Below are 20851 nucleotides of genomic sequence, written 5' to 3' on the forward strand. Positions count from 1 at the left end.
AGATACCTGTTTTTTACCAGCAGCTGGGTGCTCAGGAGGTCTTGGTCACACATGTACCTGGTACCTGTTTTCCTGATCCCTACAGCAGCTTTTCCAAACCATCCCCCTTCCTCCCGACCTCTTTCCTCACTGATGGCCTTGCCTTCCATTTCACTGAGAAAGTTGAAGCACTCCGGGTTGAATCCCCTCAACTTCCCGTCCTGCTCTGCACTCTACCTCCTTCCTTTCGGTCTCAGAGTCATGCTGACGCTCTCCCATGGCTCCCAAGGCAGCTCTAAGAAAGCTGTTCTGTTGGATGACACCTCTGTCCCTCTTTCTCCTAAAAGTTTTAGCCTCTTTCCACTAGCAATTAAAATACAGTCAAATATCAGGCCGGGCGCGGTGGCTCAAGCCTGTAATCCCAGCACTTTGGGAGGCGGAGACGGGCGGATCACGAGGTCAGGAGATCGAGACCATCCTGGCTAACATGGTGAAACCTCGTCTCTACTAAAAATACAAAAAACTAGCCGGGCGTGGTGGTGGGCACCTGTAGTCCCAGCTACTCGGAGGCTGAGGCGGGAGAATGGCGTGAACCCGGGAGGCGGAGCTTGCAGTGAGCCGAGATCGCGCCACTGCACTCCAGCCTGGGCGACAGAGCGAGACTCCGTCTCAAAAAAAAAAAAAAATACAGTCAAATATCTTTCCTTGAATAACAACAACAGCATTCCTGGAAAGAAGCATCTACATTCATTTCCTCATTCCCTGTTCATATTTTCATCCACTGTAATCTGGATTTTTGTCCCATCTCCTAAAATTGCTCTGGCAAAGGAAACTACATTTTCTTCATGACCAGATCGAAAGGTCTCTTTTTAATTTTATTATGCACTTACTTATTTTAGTTTCTTATCTTTTTTTGTTTTTGTAGAGATGGGGGTCTCACTTTGTTGCCCAGGCTGGTCTCAAACTCCTGGCCTCAAGCAATCCTCCTGCCTTGGCCTCCTAAAGTGCTGGGATTACAGGTGTGAGCCACCACTCCTGACTCAAAAGCTTCTTTTTAATTCTCATCTTCCTTGCCTTCTCTTCAACATTTGATACCGCTGACCTCTTCTTCTTAAGGATGGTCACTCCTGTCCTGTTCTCAGCCTCTTTAGTGGATCCTTGGTTTTCTATCCCAACTTTCAGCCTTAGTGCAACATAAGGTTCTGGTTCTATTTTTGACCTCTTCCCTTCTTCCCTCCCTCCCCTTTTCCCCTCCCTCCCTACCTCTGTCTTTCTCCTTGCCTCCTCCTCACTTCCACTCTGCATAAGGCATTCCCAGGGGTTTCATGTCACACTTTTTTTTTTTTTGGGACGGATTTTTGCTCTTGTTGCCCAGGCTGGGGTGCAATGGCATGATCTCGGCTCACTGCAACCTCTGTCTCCCAGGTTCAAGTGATTCTCCTGCCTCAGCCTCCTGAGTAGTTGGGATTACAGGCATGTGCCACCACACCTGGTTAATTTTTTTGTGTTTTTAGTAGAGATGAGGTTTCTCCATGTTGGTCATGAGTTGAGTTTTCTCGACTCTCAAATCACTCAGATCATCCGCCTGCCTCGGCCTCCCAAAGTGCTGGGATTACAGGCATGAGCCACCGTGCCCAGCCTCATGTCACATTTTATATTGGCTCACAATTTGAGTCAGCAGCTTATCTCTCCGAGCTCCATATCACAATATTCATGTTCCTGCTGGCACTTGCCACATGGTGCAAGTTCCATGGGCACTTCAAGCTCAATGCATGTAAAACTGAGCTCATTGTTTACCCCCATCTCTTTCTGTATTTCTAGTGATAACCACCTGGAAACCCATAAGCCAGAAACTTGGAGTCATCCTAGACAGCTCTTCTTCACAGATCCACATTGTATAACTAGTGGCAAAGTCCTGCACTTCCTGTATTTGTAACATTTTTCCACATCTCTCAGCTTCGCAGCTCTGACCCCTGCAGGCTCTCTAGTGTAAAGCCTGCAGGGATCTCCTAACCAGCGCTCCTGCCTTCAGTCTTGCTGATGCCTTACTGTCACTGAGTCATCTTTCTAAATAACAAAGCTCTGTCACTCCCCAGCCCAAGCCCTTTAGAGGCTCCCTGTTGCCTGCAAGACAAAGTTCCAGCTCTCCGGCAGGGATTATGAAGCCTTCCCGTGGCTCGCTCCTGCCCACCTTATCTTTCCCTAGATGCCTGCCCTCCTCAACACCTTGCTCTTCTCCAAAGTCCCTGTACACTTTCACACCTCTGCTGCTTTGTCTTACTTTCCCTCTGCCTGGGATATCCTCCCCTCCCCTGCCTGCCTAGTGACCAGCACTTAACTTTTGAGACAGTTCAGGAAGAGCTTCTTCTAGAAGATGTTTTCTGATTGCTTTTGTAGAGTAAAATTGCCCCCTCCTTCCTCTGAGACGACACTGCACTCATGATAGAAGCCAGAGTGGGTGTGGGAGGAGCATGATAGGGCACTCTGTGACTTGGCACCTCGCCTCCGCATTGTGCATCTTGAGGCTGCGGCCCTGTCTTTCACTTCTGGATGCCTGGTGCCTCACACAGTGTCTGACACCTGGTGGGTACTCAGTAAATCTTTACAGTCGGTGCTGAGTGGGAAGGTGGGTATATGGGATGCCCTGGAAGGATGTTGATTTCCAACCACAGAAAAGCCTTGGGCCGAGAATGGGGCTGTGAGACTTTATTTACTCAGAGAAAAGGGTCCTTTCCCTTGCCTCACCAACTGCTTCTTGAGGACCCCTTCTTGCTCTTTGGTGGGTCCCAGGCAGGCAGGGAGGCAGTGGGAGGCTCTCCTGCAGGCAGAGTGACTGTTACTGGGGAGACTCTTCTTCCAGCTGCAGCTGAAGGAAAACACCTGTAAGAGAAGGGTGAGCTGAGCTGCAAGAGCTGCACTGAGATGGCAGGAGTTTGATGGACACTCTGAGCATTTGGCTCCAAATTACCCATTACCTGGGTCTTGTCCTTTTGTTACAGGTTGGATAACTCATACATAGAAAAAAAAAAAATCCTAGTTCTGCTCTCCCTCACTTCATCTGTGTCCCCAGTAGGTGCCCTATCCCTCCCCTAAAGAAGCTGGACTGGCCGGGCGCGGTGGTTCAAGCCTGTAATCCCAGCACTTTGGGAGGCCGAGACGGGCGGATCACGAGGTCAGGAGATCGAGACCATTCTGGCTAACATGGTGAAACCCCGTCTCTACTAAAAAATACAAAAAACTAGCCGGGTGAGGTGGTGGGCGCCTGTAGTCCCAGCTACTTGGGAGGCTGAGGCAGGAGAATGGCGTGAACCTGGGAGGCGGAGCTTGCAGTGAGCTGAGATCCGGCCACTGCACTCCAGCCTGGGCGACACAGTAAGACTCCGTCTCAAAAAAAAAAAAAAAAGAAGCTGGACTGCAGCTTGGGAAGAATCCTTGGCATCTTTCCTTCCTCCTGTTTGTTCTGGGGGTGGGTGGTGGCAGGACAGGGCCTGGGGCTGGGCTGGGGGCTCCTTTACCTGAGGAATTGGTGTAAACTGTCTGCTGGTCTCTGCTGTGGGTGATGCAGGACATGTAAAGCTTCTGGTCCTCAATCTTTCCCACTTCTATGTCCATTACAACCAGAGAGCTCATGGGGATCAAGCTGGGAGAGGAGGCAGCTTAGCCCATCTTTCATGTGAACCTGGCTCCCCATCCCTTCACTCTCTGTGTCCTCTTCCCTCTCTTCATCCCTCCCTGCCTTGAGGACTCTTAGGTGGCCCTGGGCTCACGGCCTTTTTGTCAGCTCCCAAAGTTGGACAGCAGAGGCTGTGTCCTGGCCAGGGACTAGAGGAACTGCTTGGGAGTGGGCTGGGGAAGGAGAGTGGCAGGCAGGGCTCCCACACCCCAGTTGCTGGGGATGGCCACCCCCAGGGATGAAAAGGGCTATGACTTTGGTCAATGCCCCGAAGGCCCGTACTTACTTTTTGAACCTGATGTTGAAGCTTAGTGTGAACACCCCCTCTCCAGCCAGGAAGGCAGTTTTAGAAAAGGTCTCGTCCATCATGGCTGCCAGGGACCCGCTGTGGGTAAACCTGGGGGTGGGGGTAAGGTGAGGAGCAAGGCCTGGGCTGGGGCCACTGGGCAGACCCCCTCACTGGGCCTTCCCTTCCTCCTGTGGCGACCCTACCTCTCCCTTTCCCTAGACCCTTCCAAACATAGACCTTCAGCCTCAGGGCAGCCAAATAGAAAAGAAGGAAACAGGTGCATCCCATCTGATCAGACCTGTCAAAATCAACTAAGCTTTTCTGGTTTGCTTCAGCATGCTTTTGTAGCCACTGACACTCCATCAGGGAAAATGTTTTTTTCTGATAAAGTTAATAGAAAACATTTTTCTGATTCATTACCTAATTGCTGGCAACAACTGCCATAATTTGGAAGGATGGGCATATACAGGAAATGAAAAAGTCCCTGAACTTTGTGACTCAGTCTTTGAGGCACAACCCTGGGCTGTTTCTCACCTTACCAGTCACTACAGCCAGTGCGGGGCCCACATCTCAAGATAAGTAAATGTGAAACATAACTTATGACCTATCAAGGGCTGGCATGACACACTTCTGTGCAGCATTGCCACAGAAAGCAGAGAGCCCACTTCAGCAGGCTCAATGCTGAAATTGAGCTGAAATGCTCAAATGCTGCAGATATTTGCTTTATTCAGAATGCACAGAATGGCTGGTCACAGTGGCTCACGCCTGTAATCCCAGCACTTTGAGAGGCCGAGGTAGTCGGATCACTTGAGGTCGGGAGTTCGAGACCAGCTTGGCCAATATGGTGAAACTCTGTCTCTACTAAAAAATACAAAAATTAGATGGGTGTGGTGGCAAGTGCCTGTAACTCAGCTACTCGAGAGGCTGAGACATGAGAATCGCTTGAACCTGGTGGATGGAGGTTGCAGTGAGCTGAGATTGCGCCACTGCACTCCAGTCTGGGCAACAGATCAAGACTTTGTCTCAAAATAAAACAAACAAACAAAAAAAACCCATAAAATGTTCATTCTTGCTTATGCAAGCTTCATGTCAGCTATTTCATGGTTGGCTAATTTGGGGAAAATAGAAAGGCACCCAATTTTAGAATTCAATTAACATCAAACAGATTTGAGTCCCTGATTTTCAAAAGCACAGTCCCAATTCTCCACGGAGCCAGATCAGCTGTGCACACTGTACTGCCATGGGTTACCCTCCCGCTCCTGTGACCAGTGGCTTTTCCAGACCCTTCCCTCCCTGCTTCTTTGGTCTCTACCCACCCAGTTGGACTCCTTGTCCCACAGCTCACTACCTGTTTGTCTTGAGCAAATTGCTAAACCTTTCTGAGCCTTAGTTTTTCCACCATGAATTTCACAATTCCGATCTCAGCGGATTAAATAAACAAATGTTTGCAAATGTAATTTACACACTTCTTTTTTTTTTTTTTGGAGATGGAGTCTCGCTCTGTCACCCAGGCTGGAGTGCAGTGGTGCGATCTCGGTTCACTGCAACCACCACCTTCCAGGTTCAAGCGATTCTCTCGCCTCAGCCTCCCAAGTAGCTGGGATTATAGGCGCTTGCCACCACGCCCGGCTGATTTTTGTATTTTTAGTAGAGACGGGGTTTCGCAATGTTGGCCAGGCTCGTCTCAAACTCCTGACCCCAGGTGATCCGCCTGCCTCGGCCTCCCAAAGTGCTGGGATTATAGGCTTCTTAAGCACTTCCCTCTCTGCCTCCCAAATTGCTTGAAAGAGGGTGAAAAGAGTTGGTGTCAAAGGACACGTTGTCCTCACTGGCCAACCTGGGGACCCATTGGCTAGTATGTGGATCTAGAGAGTAGCTCTTGGCCAGCGAGTAACTCCTCCTTCCCACTCCCCATGGTCTAGGGGCCTCGTGGATACTAATCTCTTCTCTAGACCCCCAACCCCTCAATCCACTGACTAGCCTCAGTGTTGGATGGTCCTCCTCTGCCTCTTTGGCCTCACCTCCATCAGCTCCTAAATAAAAGTCAGCCATGCTTCAGCCATGCTTCAGAAGGGAGGGAGTCCATGGCCTGGACAGGACTTTGAACAATTCATAGTATCTGCACATCCTATGGCCAAAGTGACTGAAGGCTGCAGTTGGCATCCACAGCCTCTGGAGGCCCTGACATCTATTTAGCACTCTGGATTCTATTTAACCCCAGTTTAGCCTCTGTCAGGCTTCAGGACCCTAAAGCCACTCCTGCCCTCTCTTGTCTCTCTTTCCCTTGCAGGAGCTCCAGCACCACCTCCAGCCTTCAGTGACCATCTGGAGCAGGCATAGGGATAGAGGATAAGGGGGACAACCATGGAGTGGAAAGTGGAGTGGAGAAAACAGTGGACTTGGAATCTCACCTGCCAGATCCGACTGTCCTGGATCTGACTTTGATTGCAGTGCTGCCTTGGGCAAGTTACTTTAGCTGTGTGCACCTCCATTTCCCCATGGGTAGAACGTGGGTTTTGGATAGAAGTGTCTGATAGCTATACTGTGCTTTATGGTTCATGAGCATGCACACGTAGGCCCATAATATCATATCTCTGGTCATCCTGGCAGGTAGATATTATTGCCCCAGGTTTCAGGTAAGAAGACTAAAGACCAGGGGTCAAATTGCTTGCTCGGAGTCCCACAGCCAGCAGCAGCCGAGCAGGACAGGAAGTCAGAGTCTAGATTCCAGATCTTGCCCTCTTCCAAGTGTACCACATTCTTCTCAAAGTGGCCTCTCAGGTCTTTTGTCTGGAAAATTTTGAGACTTTGATGAGGAGCCCTTATCTGCACACTGGGGATTAGGCCAGATAACCCTGTGTGTCCTTCCAGGCCTGGTATTGTGAGGCTGAAGCCCAGTGCCCCACACTCTCATCCTCCCCGCTTAGAGAAAGATGGAGTCTCCAGTGCCAGCCTGATGGATGCTGAACCTGCCTGCTGAGTCAAGCCCAGGAGACAGCCAAGGTCCTACCAGTGACCTTACCCTGGGGGCCCCTCCAGGTAGGGGCCTGGTTGGAAAAGACAGACCGACTTCTTCTTGGATGGCTGGAAAAAGATGACATACTCAAAGCCTTGTCCTTCCACTTGGATGCACCTGGTGAAGATGCGACAGTCACCCTTGTCTGTGGAGAGATGGGCAGTGTCGCAGCCGGAGAAGGGAGGGCATGGTCAGGATACAGCACCATTTGGTTGAGTCTTGCCTCTGGTACAAGATTAAGGAGAGAAAACCAGAGTACACTGAAGGGGTGGCCTGCCCCTCCACACCTGTGGGCGTTTCTCGTTCGGTGGAACGAGAGACTTGAGAAAAGAAATGAGACACAGACAAAGTATAGAGAAAGAAAACTAGGCCCAGGGGACCAGCGCTCAGCATACAGAGGACCCGCGCCAGCACTGGTCTCTGAGTTCCCTCAGTATTTATTGATCATTATCTTTACTATCTTAGAAAAGGGAAGTGGCAGGATAATAGGATCATCGTAGGGAGAAGGTCAGCAGTAAGACATATGAATAAAGATCTCTGTGACAAGAACAAGTTTAAGGAAAAGTGCTGTGCCTTGATATGCATATGCAAACATCTCCATAAACCTTTTTAGTGCATAAAGAGCAGCATTGCCGCTAGCACCTTGGCGGTTTTCTCCTTTGTCTGTAAATAGAACATACAATCGGGTTTTATACGGAGATGTTCCATTGCCCAGGGACAGGCAGGAGACAGATGCTATTCTCTATCTCAACTGCCAAGAGGCCTTCTTTCCTCTTGTACTAGTCCTCCTCAGCACAGACCCTTCACGGGTGTCAGGCTGGGGGACGATCAGGTCTTTCCCTTCCCTCGAGGCCATATTTCAGACTCTCACATGGGGAGAAACCTTGGACAATACCTAGCTTTCCTGGGCAGAGGTCCCTGTGACCTTCCGCAGTGCATGTGTCCCTGGGTACTTGAGATTAAGAGAATGGTGATGACTTTTAACCAGCAAGCTGCCTTCAGGCACTTGTTTAACAAAGCACATCCTGCACAGCCCAAAATCCGTTAAACCTTGAGTCACCACAGCACATGTCTCTTTCAAGGACAAGGTTGGGGGTAGGGTCACAGATTAACAGCATCTCAAATACAGAACAAAATGGAGTCTCTTATGTCTACTTCTTTCTATATAGACACAGTAATAGTCTGAACTCTCTTTCTTTTCCCCACAGGACACCAGGTCCACCCCCAGGGAGCCTTCCCTCTGGGAGCAGAGGCACAATTGCTGTCCTCACAGAGCCTTTCCGTCTGGGGGAGAAGCATGCAGGAAGTTTCTCGGGGAGAAGCATGCAGGAAGTGCCCTGGCTGAGAATGGAGATAGGATCAGGGCCAGGGCAAGACTTTAAGAGACCATAAGCATTGAAAATTGAAAATGTAATTACTCATGTAACTCACATATAATTCAAAAGAATAATACTAAACAGTAAAATAAGAGCAGAAAATCCATCAAAGTTCTGATTTCTTTCCCAAGACAACTACCACTGCTATATCCTTTTTTGGAAGTACCAAATTCTTTTAAAAAAAAATTATGTTGGTATCTCTGCTTTGTTTGTGCCATAAACCCAAGGGTAATCTGTCCCCTGTACCACTCCTTCATCACTAGGCAGGAAGACCACATATATGAGTGAGAGATACACTATGAGGAAGATACACATGCGTGCACGTGCGAGTGTGCACACACACGAAGGTGGAAGCTCTATCATTAGGATCCAATAGGTGTTTCAGAAGTGCTGCTCCAGACCCGGCAAAGCAGGGATGATGTGCAGGGCCTCCAGTGGAAGGGGTGTGGGGTCCAAGGGCTTTCATGGGGTTGGGGCAGAAGGCTTGGAATGAGGCTTGATAGTTAGGGAGGGGCAGTCAGTGAGAAGTCAGGGCGGGAGCTGGGCTGGCTGTCTTCCAGTGGAGACATGCTTGGCTGGGAGCAAAGGTGGGCCCACCAGGGTGTGCTGCTTCAGATGGGAGGAGGGGAACTGGAGACCTGAGAGGACACCCACCGCCTATTACCTGGGGCTGCAGCATGAGGGGTGGAGTTGGACAGCAGGAAGAACTGGGCTGAGAACTGGAAGGCGGTCTGTGAAGTTGCTTCTCAGAGTCTTAGAACACAGGGAAGGGCGGCTGGGATGTGTGTGCTCATGGCCCTATCCTTACCCGAGGAAACTGCCAGTCCAGATGGAGGATTGAGTCCCTAGATGTGGTCTCCGTTAGACTTGAAGGAGGGCAGCTTGATCCAGCCGCTAGACTTGGTCTTCTCCAGAAATTCTTGGTACAGGCACAGCATGTCCAAACACCAGCTGGCATTGGGAAGAGCATCATCCTTCAACTCTGTCTTCTCTGGCAAGAATCTTGAGAACTGGGCAGGAAAAATCAGAATGACTAGACAGCGTCCTGGAGTGGGGCTCCTGGGTGCTGGGGCTTCTCCATCCCTTCTGCCAGAGTATCAATCCAAGGGAAAGGGCCCATCTTCCTTGCAGGGGGTTTGCGGACCGGTATGGGTGATGGGGCCCAGGGATGCTAAAGAGCAAGGGAAGGGTGGGCAAGGAGTGGGGCCAGAGATGATGGGCATGCTGCTCGATGTACCCCTGTTCTGTTGAAAACATGTGAGCAGTTCTTTAAAGTTGACAACTGCTCATGTTAGCCTCACTGTACAGATGGGGAAACTGAGGGAATATGGCCAAGGTTGCCAAGCATGTGAATGTGAGAGCTGGTGGTCGCACTAGATGCTGTCTCCTCTGCAGGGCAGGGCCACAGTTGTTGAGGACCACTCCAGCAACCCCCACCTCAGGGGCTACTCCAGCTCTGCCCACTGCTGTGGGCCTGCCTGGGCAGGGTGGCTCCTTTGAAACACGTTTGGGCCCCCACAGAGGTATTGTGACGTAAGGAAGTCCTCTGTAGCATCACCTGCTCACACACCAGTCACAACTGTAGGCAGCATGTGAGCTGCTTGTCAATGCCACAGACTGGGTCCTCTGTCTGGGGATACCTCAGCTTTGCTGCAATAGTCTGAGTCCCACAGGAGGAAAGCAATTTGTTGGTGGCCACACAAGATTCAGAGCCAGATGCAGGTCTCCTGGTGGTTTTAGTTTTGAATGGGGGCTACTTGGTATCCCAGAGCACCTTCTCTTTTCCAAATCAAATTGCTCCTCCGAACACTGCCCACCTGCCCTGGCCATGGGCTGGGAAGAAGAGATTTGGGGTGCTCCTTAAGCCCTAGGCTTCTGGGAAAACAGTGCCCATCTGGCTGAGTTGGGAACTCATTTACCATGGAGTCTGTGGAGGATCCAAATGCTGAGGCAGGGTTGAGTCTGGGCAGGATACGGGGGGCCCCAAGAAGGCGTCTGTGGTGGCCAAGTCTTGCTGCCACCTGGAAGCCTCTCCTTATCATGGCCAAGTGCAAGGATCTGGCCCTGCTTGGATGGAGGGTCTTGGCTGACTCCCAAGGAGTGCTTTCAGCTGCACTTGGGGCCACTTCTCTCCCTTCTGTCGCAGGCTTTCTTTCAGAGCGTTAGGCAAGGCTGGGCTGGCGTGTTGCAACACCCACAGATGCTCAGCGCCTTTAACTGGTCTAAGAGCCCCACCCAGTGCTTGGGGAGGGGCAGATGCTGCTTGGGCATGAAAAGGCAGCAGGACTGGCTTGAGTTGCAAAAGGAGTAAACAAGTACATAAACAAATAGTATGGGGTATATAGAGCCTTGGAGAGCTGCCTGGCGGTTCTTTTTTTTTTTTTTTTTTTTTTGAGACGGAGTCTCGCTCTGCCGCCCAGGCTGGAGTGCAGTGGCCGGATCTCAGCTCACTGCAAGCTCCGCCTCCCGGGTTCACGCCATTCTCCTGCCTCAGCCTTCCGAGTAGCTGGGACTACAGGCGCCCGCCACCGCGCCCGGCTAGTTTTTTGTATTTTTTAGTAGAGACGGGGTTTCACCATGTTAGCCAGGATGGTCTCGATCTCCTGACCTCGTGATCCGCCCGTCTCGGCCTCCCAAAGTGCTGGGATTACAGGCTTGAGCCACCGCGCCCGGCCTGCCTGGCGGTTCTGAGGGAAAATCCAAGAATATTTCCAGAAGGATAAGGGAAGCCTGTCCCTTGATTGGAGGGTGCTGGTGGAGTGTTTGTGGTATGTGCTCTGCAGTGTATACCAGACTGAAAACTCTGGTATGATTTTGTGACTCAGAAAACCAACTCACAGCCTTAGACACCTCTTTTGTGTGTGTGTGTGTGTGTGTGTGTGTGTGTGTGTGTGAGAGAGCGAGAGAGAGAGAGAGAGAGACACGGAGTTTTGCTCTTGTTGCCCAAGCTGGAGAGCAATGGCACAATCTCGGCTCACTGCAACCCCCGCCTCCAGGTTCAAGTGATTCTCCTGCCTCAGCCTCCGGAGTAGCTGGGATTACAGGCATATACCACCACACCCAGCTAATTTTTGTATTTTTTTTTTTTTTTTTTTACTAGAGATGGGGTTTTGCCATGTTAGCCAGACTGGTCTTGAACTCTTGACCTTAGGTGATCTGCCCATCTCAGCCCCCCAAAGTGCTGGGATTACAGGCATGAGCCACCGCACCCGGCCGACACCTCTTCTTATATCCCAGACAAGGGTTAGCACAGAAGAGTCTCACCTGTTGGTCTCTGGCTGGGGATAGGAGTTGGGGTGGGGGAGGGCTTGATGGGGAGGGCAGAACATAATTTGGGAGGAAACAACTTGGCAGGTATACTCTCATGCTTTGGGAACCCCATGCCCAGGGAGTGGCTGATGTCAGCAGGCAGTGCTGGGAGTGAGGTGAGCGTGGCAGTGAGGCTTTGTGTGTGGGAAGGGACACTCAGCCAACATCTGCAAGGCGGTGGGCTTTATTTGGTGGCGTTGTGTCTTCTATTGAATTCAAACTGCCAATTTTCAATTAAAAGTCCCAGTTTTAGCAGCCAGGTGCGGTGGCTCAAGCCTGTAATCCCAGCACTTTGGGAGGCCGAGGTGGGTGGATCACGAGGTCAGCAGATCGAGACCATCCTGGCTAACACGGTGAAACCCCGTCTCTACTAAAAATACAAAAAATTACCTGGGCGTGGTGGCGGGCGCCTGTAGTCCCAGCTACTCAGGAGGCTGAGGCAGGAGAATGGCATGAACCCGGGAGGCGGAGCTTGCAGTGAGCCGAGATCGTGCCACTGCACTCCAGCCTGGGCGACAGAGCGAGACTCCACCTCAAAAAAAAAAAAAAAAAAAAAAAGTCCCAGTTTTAAATTGAATAAAATAAAAGCATGCTCTAAAGATCAGGCCTCATGCGGTGGCTCATAGCTGTAATCTCAGCATTTTGGAAGGCCGAGTGAGACCCTGTCTCAGAAAAAAAAAAAAAAAAAAAATCAGACCTGTGCAAAGGTGGAATCATAACAATGATGATGATGATAATAATAGTTGTGATGATTATGAAATTTTGGCAGATTCCGAAAGATGAAACTGATTTAATGCGGAAATTTAAAAGATTTGGTTCACCCTCTGTATTTTGTTGCCCTAGAAGAAGACTGGAATATAAATATTTCTCCTCACCTCCTGCAAAGGTTTGAATTAAACATCCTCAAGGACTGGGGGAACCAGTTTTTTTTTCTTTTTTTAAGACAGAGTCTCACTCTTGTTTCCCAGGAGTGCAGTGGCACCATCTCGGCTCACTGCAACCTCTACCTCCCGGGTTTAAGTGATTCTCCTGCCTCAGCCTCCCAAGTAGCTGGGATTACAGGCGCTTGCTACTACGCCCGGCTAATTTTTGTATTTTTAGTAGAGACGGGGTTTCATCATGTTGGCCAGGCTGGTCTCAAACTCCTGACCTTGGCTGATCTACCTGCCTCAGCCTCCCAAAGTGCTGGGATTTACAGGCATGAGGAACCGTGCCCAGCTGGAACCAGTTTTTTTTTTATTGATTCAGGCTCTGGGTCTAAGCAAAGATACTTGAATTGGTTGCCATCCCCAGATAAGTGGGAAGATCTGGCAGCACTCATTTTCAGCCCTGGGCCACAGCCGTTGCTGTGAGGCAGAAATTTAAAAAAAATAATAATAATAAGTACTACATTCATTCACTCCAAGAAAAGTAACAGACAAGGCTATAAGAAGGTCGTAGTGACCTAGTCTGAGAAGTAAAAGCCAAGGCCCAGAATGTGACAAGGCAAAAGTTAAAAAGAAAGGAAGAACAAGTTTTCCTCTGCCTAGCAAGCTCACTTCAAAGACAGTTATAAGATAACGCTGTTCGAGAAGTCGAAACCAAAGGGATAGGCTCCAGACATCCCCTGTCTGGAGCAAGGATGAAGGGAAAAAAAATGGACAAATGTCTGTCTGTATTTAGCCAGTTCTTGTTTTTTTCTTTCCACACAGCTACAAGGCCACCAGCTATGCAAAGACACAAGTTATGCCAAGTCATCAGTTATGCTATAGATTATGTGACCTGTCATTATATGATGAACTGCCTCTGTTTTGCTTCTGTAAGCCTGCTTATAAAAATCCTGCTCAGTCTTTGTTCAATGCTCAGCTTTTTGGATGTGAATTCACTGAGCCAGTGCCTACCTTAAAATAAACATCCTCCTGTGTTTCCATATCTGTCTCTCTGGTCCTCAGTTTACTGCAACAGCTGTAGCTGGTACCCTGTGCCTGTGGCTTGCCCAGGCCTCCCCTGGCACTTGGCGTTCCTTCATTCTCTGGGTCCATCCTTGATCTGGAAGGATGGACTTGAGAAGACAGGATAGAAAAAGAAAAATCCTAAGAAGGGTAGGTGAACTGGAGAGAAGTCAGAGGAAAGGCGAGTGGGGAGCAAGAGGGGATGGATCTTCAGGCGACCCTGACAGCTGGGAGCTGGATCCAGCAAGGTGGCCCCAGGAGGAAAGAGCTGTCCTCCTAAGAATAGTCAGTAGGGCCAGGCGCGGTGGCTCACGCCTGTAATCCCAGCACTTTGGGAGGCCAAGGTGGGTGGATCACCTGAGGTTGGGAGATCGAGACCAGCCTGACCAACATGGAGAAACCTCGTCTCTACTAAAAATACAAAATTAGTTGGGCATGGTGGTGCATGCCTGTAATCCTAGCTCTTGGTAGGCTGAGGCAGGAGAATCATTTGAAGCCAGGAGGCGGAGGTTGCGGTGAGCCGAGATCGCGCCATTGCACTCCAGCATGGGCAACAAGAGTGAAACTCTGTCTCAAAAAAAATAAAGAGCCAGTAGGTGGCTAGGTGCAGTGGCTCATGCCTGTTAAGTCCAGCACTTTGGGAGGCTGAGGTGGGAGGATTACTTGAGCCCAGGAGTTCGTGACCAGCCTGGACAACATAGTGAGACCCCAACTCTACAAAAAAGAAAAAAAATTAGCTGGGCATGGTGGTGTGTGCCTGTGGTCCCAGCTACTCAGGAGGCTGAGGCAGGAGGATCACTTTAGCCCAGGAGTTTGAGGCAATAGTGAGCCCAGATTGTGCCACTGCACTGCAGCCTAGGTGACAGAGTGAGACCGTGTCTCAATTAAAAGAAAAATAAAAAGTCGTTGGTGAACCTGGGAAAGGAAATTGCTGTTTCATTGGCTGAGCGCCGCATCAGCTGGGTTGTCGCCCAGCGATTTTCCCATGGTGAGCCCAGTGGGGTCTGGATATCTTGTTGCCTCCTATGTTGGTTGTTTGACGATTTTTGGTTAAATTGACTTTCAAATATTCACAGAATTATGATTATGTAACTTTTGCTCTCAGCCTTGCCACATACTACAGTTACATTTGTTTCCTGTATCACTTTATTTTCTTGAGTGGATAATTACCAAGGTTCAGCTGGATGATGTGGTCCAGGGGAAAACAGGCGAAGGGAAGGAGCTGACAACTGGTGGACGTCAACTTTCACTTCCCTACCAGGAGGCTCTGGCACTGTCTGTGATGCTGCAGAGCAGCTCTAGCTGGATCAAGGGCATGACAGAAGGAAAGAATTAGGGTATTTGAGAAGAACATCCATAACTGATGGTACAACCATGGATGTGGCCCTTAGGCTGGCTGGAGGAGAGTGAAGGAGGTTTCCAAGGCCATCCAGGAAGAGAAAATTAGGATTATTGAGAAAGTGCTCCTTTCCGCCTTTCCAACTCCTCCTCCCACCATTCCACACGCCTTGTGGATGCTTTCTGCAATGCAAAGCCCTTCCTGGATGTGGGTCAACTGGTCAACTCTCCAGGGAGGTGGAAAGATGCTCAGCTAATACTTTGGATGGGTTTTGTGACAACATGAACTTTAGCCCCAACCCTTCTCCTTCTGTGTGAATTTAGCTCAGAGAAAATAAAGAAAATTCACCTCAGAGACAAGAAAGCCCCTCCTCAGGCCTGGAGTCTCTGGAGAAACAATCAGAAAAAAAAGAGGAAGCCAGTGCCGGTTAAGCACAACTGAGAACTCCTGCTGAGTTTTGGTTTAGCTTACTGCCGGCCTGGTTCATTTCCAGTTTGGGACATGTGGGTGCATGTTGAGTTTGAAAGCTTCTCTTCCTGGGGTATGACCTGTGCCCAGAAGCACGTCTTGGGCCTGATCTGCCGGTGGTCCACAGCAGAGCCAGCAGTGGTGTGCAGGCAAACATGTAACAGTCTGCCCTGGGGCTGGGGGTGAGGTTGGGGGAGCTCTGATTTGTAGCATTTGCCCATTTCTGCAGTGTCAATATTCCCATGGTGGCTGATTTCTAGCTCTCAATATGAAGTCACTGTGCAGTTGGGAGGAGGTGAGCCCAATCAGCTTTTGTAAACCAGTAGGACCCGGCTCCAGCAATACCACTGCGTGAGCAACCTCTTTGGCTCACAGTGCAAGAGCAGGAGTAACCAAGGCCTTGGTAGGTTCAGCAGATCAGCTCTTGGTTCCAGATCTAAACTCACTCTCACTTCTCTATCTTTTGGAGTTGGAGTTTCCTTCCCTTGTAAGGCTGACTATGAAGTACTCAGTCTCCCCACCTTGTCCTCTTTGTTGCCCCCTGAACAAATTCACAGGACATGTTTTGTTCAAAGACATTTACTGTTAACCACTAAGAGGAAACATGAAGATGATTAACATTCCCAGAAGTCTCCCAAAGCCCTCCTTGTCTTGGGTGGCCCTGGGAGCCCTTCTCAGATCACCTTGGACATGTGCTGAGCTCCCCTGATGTGGACTGACTGGCTCCCCGTGGGATCGTGGGACTCCCAGCACTTTGGAGTGGTGCTGTCCGGGCTGATTCCCATCTGGCCATTCTGGATGAGGAAGGACCTTCTCTAGACGTCAGATCCCACCTGAAGATTCAGCCCCTGCAGGTTTACCACGGGCAACTTCTGGAGGGCTCCTTGTCAAACTCCTGCCAAGGCTGCCCTGCCCTCAGGAAAGCTGGGTTCCTTGACCTGCAGAGCTAAGGGTCAGAGGCAAGCTGGGCAAGAGCAGCTGTGCATAATAGGGGTGGCGGGCAGACCCACGGGGACTTGGGGGCAACCCTGGCCTCACTCCATGTGGGAGTTACCATGATATAGGCCCAGCTGCCAGTGTCTCTGCTTTTTCAAGAAAAGCTGGCGCAAATCTAGACTTTTATGTGAAAACTTCTAACTTTCAGATGCTGCTATCGTAATTTATAACAATACTGCCTGAGCCAAACCAAATGCCTCTGACTGGATCCTATCCTGTGGGCTGCCGGTCCTGCCCGCTCGTTCTCAGCTCATTCCCAGGCCCTCCAGGAGTCTGCTGCCTGTCTGCCCGCCCCAGATCTAGTCTGTGACTCTTCCCAGATTAGCCATTTTTTTCCTGGTTCCCTCTGGGAGGGACCTTCTTGAGATTCATTCTACACCTGGACACCCACAGAGGACTCTTTGAAAAGGAAAGTAATTGTTGCATGTTGAAACTAATGAATCAGCTGGCTCTATGGTACCTCAGTGTTTGTGCTTCATCTGGTTTCTAAGGTTTTTGGTCTTTGCTACAGGAGAAAGGTGCCAATGGGCAGCTTTGGGAAAGGCACAAACCCACCCTCAGACTGTCCAGGGCTGGTGAGGACTCACCACGACCAGGGAAAAGACTGTCTTGACAAAACATGGGGCACAGGATGGGAGCTAAAATAAATGGTTACTGAGCGCTCTGCCCAGAGGAACCCTGGGAGGCTGGACTTGAAGGGCCCACTGGGCCATGGCACAGGGACTTTTTGCCTAGGGGAGCCACACAGCTGGTAGGCAGGAGTTGGCTGTGTGGGCAGCTGCCGGTGTGATCACAGGGCTGATGCAGGGGTCTCAGCAGGGAACAGAAACAGGAGCTCTGTTGGGACTGAGGGGAAACCCGAGGCCATTCCACAAATGTCAGAGCCCTGACCACTGCTCAACTAGAACTGAGTTCCTATTTGTGAAATGCTAAGGGGCAGCGAGGCACGACCTCCAGGCTCAGAAAGCTGTGGTGACATCCTGAAGGGGCGTGTGTGTGTGTGTGTGCGCGCGTGTGCGTGTGGCGCGTGCGCGCATGCGTACATGCTGAGGTGGGGCTCAGAGGCCCTGGCCAGCCCTGTACTGCAATCTTCTCCTCCTCAAATCCAGATCACAGCTTGAGAGGGGATACTTTCAAACCAGTGGGACAGCCACACAGTGCCACTAGCATATCTGCTTTACCAGCTTGGGGTACAAAGTAAGGCCACTTTCGTGTTAAGAAGCATATTAAACGACTGGCACCCCTGACATCCTGAGCCCCTTTCTTCTCTGAGAACTCTGAAGCAGGGCTGTTCAGGTGCTTGAGCCAGCTCAGGGGCCACGCTCCCGAGGCTTCCAAGTACAGGTGATGTGGACTTCACCAGCTGCTGAGGATGCCCAGGAACCAGCCCCCTCCCTCAAGGTCAGGGACATCCCAGGGTTGAAGTGTGTTCAACACAGGCTAACAGATGGCTATGGAGCAAGTCTCGTGGCCCCAGTAGGGCATTGTCCTTGCTGATAGTCACAGTAGCAGCCGGACGAGGGTGGGGTGCAGGCAAGTCCTCCTCAGGCCCCAGGAGGCTCCTGTGGGGCTCTTGAGCACTGTCCCTGCAGGGGAGCCTCCCAAGGTTCTCCCCTAGCCACCCCTACCTACCTCTGTGTTCCCCAGACAAGGAGCCCTTTCCCTCTTTGGGTACCTTTCCCGTCCAGATCCCCTGTAGCCACGGTTCTCTACCTCCCCTCTCCCCAGCCAGTCCTCAGGACTCTGTTCAGTCAGCGCTGGGGAGGGCCCCTTTCTTCTCAGAATTCTTCCCATTTGAGCCCAGGCAGGAATAATTAGCAACTGAAAAACAGGTTCTTTTTCCCCTGGGGGCTGGTAGGGCTCTATCTTTGGGCTTCTAGAGGATGAGGGAAAACAATGACACTCCATTCTTTGAGTGCCCTGAAAAGATTGGGTCACACTAAACCAGCCTGACCATGGCTTTCCCTCCTGGAAGCTGGGCTGTCTGCAAGTGTGTAGCTCTGAGGCTGTCTTGGGTTCTGTCTATGAAGACATAGAAATAATTCATTGGGAAGTCCTTTCCTTCCTGTGGCTGTGGCTCCTGGCCTTCAGCAGCGCAGGGAAACTCTGGAGTTGTGGCCTCCTTGGAGGGGCACTTCTGCTGCCCACAGCTGGGCACTGGGCACATGGCATGGCCACTGTGCCTTGGTGGCTCCATCAGCTATAACCGCTTCAGTGTAGAGTTTACTGGTGCCAGGGTGAGAGAGAAAGCCTTGCGCTCTCCCCAGCACCCTCTATTAGCCTGAGCTGGCCTGACTCCTTGGCACTGTGGGCTTTCCTCTCCGCCCCACCTTCAGCAACTGCAGCTCCAGAGTTAACTGGCTCTTTTAGTACATGCACAGGCACATGCAGTCACCTGCACTCACATAGATACACTCACACATCCACAGATGTGGATATACACGCTCACACACATACACGCATGCATGCATACTCACACACGTCTATACAATATACACACAGGTGTGCACACACACTCACACACAAATACATGCACACTCACACACATACATAAACTTACACACATAAACACAAATGCACATACATGCACATACACACATTCGCATATATATCTGCTCACTCCCACATTGACTCTATAATACCTCCATAATACCTACCACACACAAGCACACACAGACCTTCCAAAGTCTGTGAAGGGAAGGAAGACTGTGTATATGTTTCTATGTGGGGGAGCCTTGGAATGAGTTTAAGAAATTGTGATGTTGATAGTTATTGCATCATGCATCGTTCATCATAAAGTTTTGCTTCTCTTTTAAAATGTAGGTATTCTGGCTGAGCTGGGTGGCTCATGCCTGTAATCCCAGCACTTCGGGAGGCTGAGGCAGGAGAATTGCTTGAGCCCTGGAGTTCAAGGATCAGCCTGGGCAACATAGTGAGACCCCCCCATCTCTGTTACAATAAATAAATAAAATAAAATATAAATATTCCTGTGAAGGGTCATAATGTAAGAGTACATTACATTAGTTTATTATATCATACAATAACATAAAATTAGTTATTGTATTTTACTTCTTAGTTTAAATGGGAACCTAAAGTAGATTTTGATAAGGAGAAGGGCAAAATGATGGCAAAGGGGACAACCTTGTATCTGAGCTTATGAAAGAGAAATTTTCCCTAGATGCATAATTTTGCCAGGTATCTCGTCCCTGAAAGGGCATGACTGGACCAGACGAACTGACCTAATCATAGGTGAAGCCCCACAGAACCCTCAGACTGAATTTGGAGGTGCTTCCAAGAGCTTTTGGTTCATGTCCCTCATTGTAAAGAGAAGAAAACTCAAGTTCATTGAGGTTACGTGACTTGTCCATCCACACATCAAGCCTCAGGGATGGCATTTCCAAAATCCATCTCAATCTGTTTTCTCCTTCACCTATCATCCACGTATGAAATCCCAGGAAAGACTCTAATGTTAGGTTATGTGCCTCCTCCTTGGACTAATGTCTGTGGTCAAGGGGGTGGGGAGCTATGATGATCAAAGCTGGTCAAGTGGCCAGGTTTGACTGGCAGTCCTCTCACCCAGCTTGACTCTAAGGGCTTTCTGCCAAGTCAGCATGGTTCTGTTTTCAGAAGACTGGGAGGAAGGGACAGAAGATGACAGACAAGAAAACAACTGGTGTCCATGATTGTATCTTAGCAACAGCCTAGACATTTCTGACCCAGAGATGGATAGGGTGGGGGTGATGGAGGAGGCATGTCCCCATTGTGAAGATTGTGTTTTGGGAGAGAAGGGATGAAACAGAGACAAAATAAGAGAGGGGAGGGGTGAAGGTGGTGTTTCTGGCTAAGGCTCATTTTCAAGTGCTACAGTTCGTGTTTCAACCCTAGAGTTCTTTAGAAAATCGCTAAAGTTTGCGGGGGGTGTTTTATAAATGCACTGAGCACTTGGGTGACTTTATGAAAACATTTTTCCTATATTTTAGATTTGGGTGAAGTAGATATTATTCCTGAATCTTGTTTCCAGTATGTTTTCCTTTTGTCACCTTTATCTACACCTGCTGAGATTTTTTTTTTTTTTTTTCTGAAGAACAATAACATATTTCAGAGGCAATCAACGGCCCAAGTGTTGTCTCCTAAATTAGAACATTTATTTCATTTCTATTTCTGCCTCGGCTAGTGTACATTAGGCTAATGTATAATTAGTGACCACTCTGTAACATCCACTCCAGTCCTTAACACTTTTATTTACTCATTACTTTATTATTCTAGAGGAGTTTTATTCTGATCCTAACATTGACACTAATGATATACCACTATCAAAATTTTCCTTATTTTCAAAACTTTATCAATTTCTTTTTTTTTCTCCTAGAAACAGGGTCTCACTCTGTCACCAAGGTTAGAGTGCAATGGTGTGATCATGACTCACTGCAGCTTTGACCTCCTGGACTTCATTGATTCTCCCGCCTCAGTCTCCTCAG

The 20851-nt window shown here is 49.7% G+C and overlaps 1 protein-coding gene across 1 annotated transcript; it reads right to left on the reverse strand.

The window, feature by feature from the left end:
• Positions 1-2670: 2670 nt before the first annotated feature.
• Positions 2671-10500, reverse strand: THEM5 (thioesterase superfamily member 5). Its single transcript, XM_003892620.4, is given in 6 exon segments — positions 2671-2859; positions 3495-3619; positions 3939-4049; positions 6964-7102; positions 9142-9343; positions 10253-10500. Coding segments are annotated over 6 exon segments (744 nt in total). The 5' UTR covers positions 10376-10500; the 3' UTR covers positions 2671-2815.
• Between the last annotated feature and the right edge of the window lie 10351 nt (positions 10501-20851).

Source organism: Papio anubis, chromosome 1, assembly GCF_008728515.1.
Source record: "Papio anubis isolate 15944 chromosome 1, Panubis1.0, whole genome shotgun sequence".
NCBI lineage: Eukaryota > Metazoa > Chordata > Mammalia > Primates > Cercopithecidae > Papio > Papio anubis.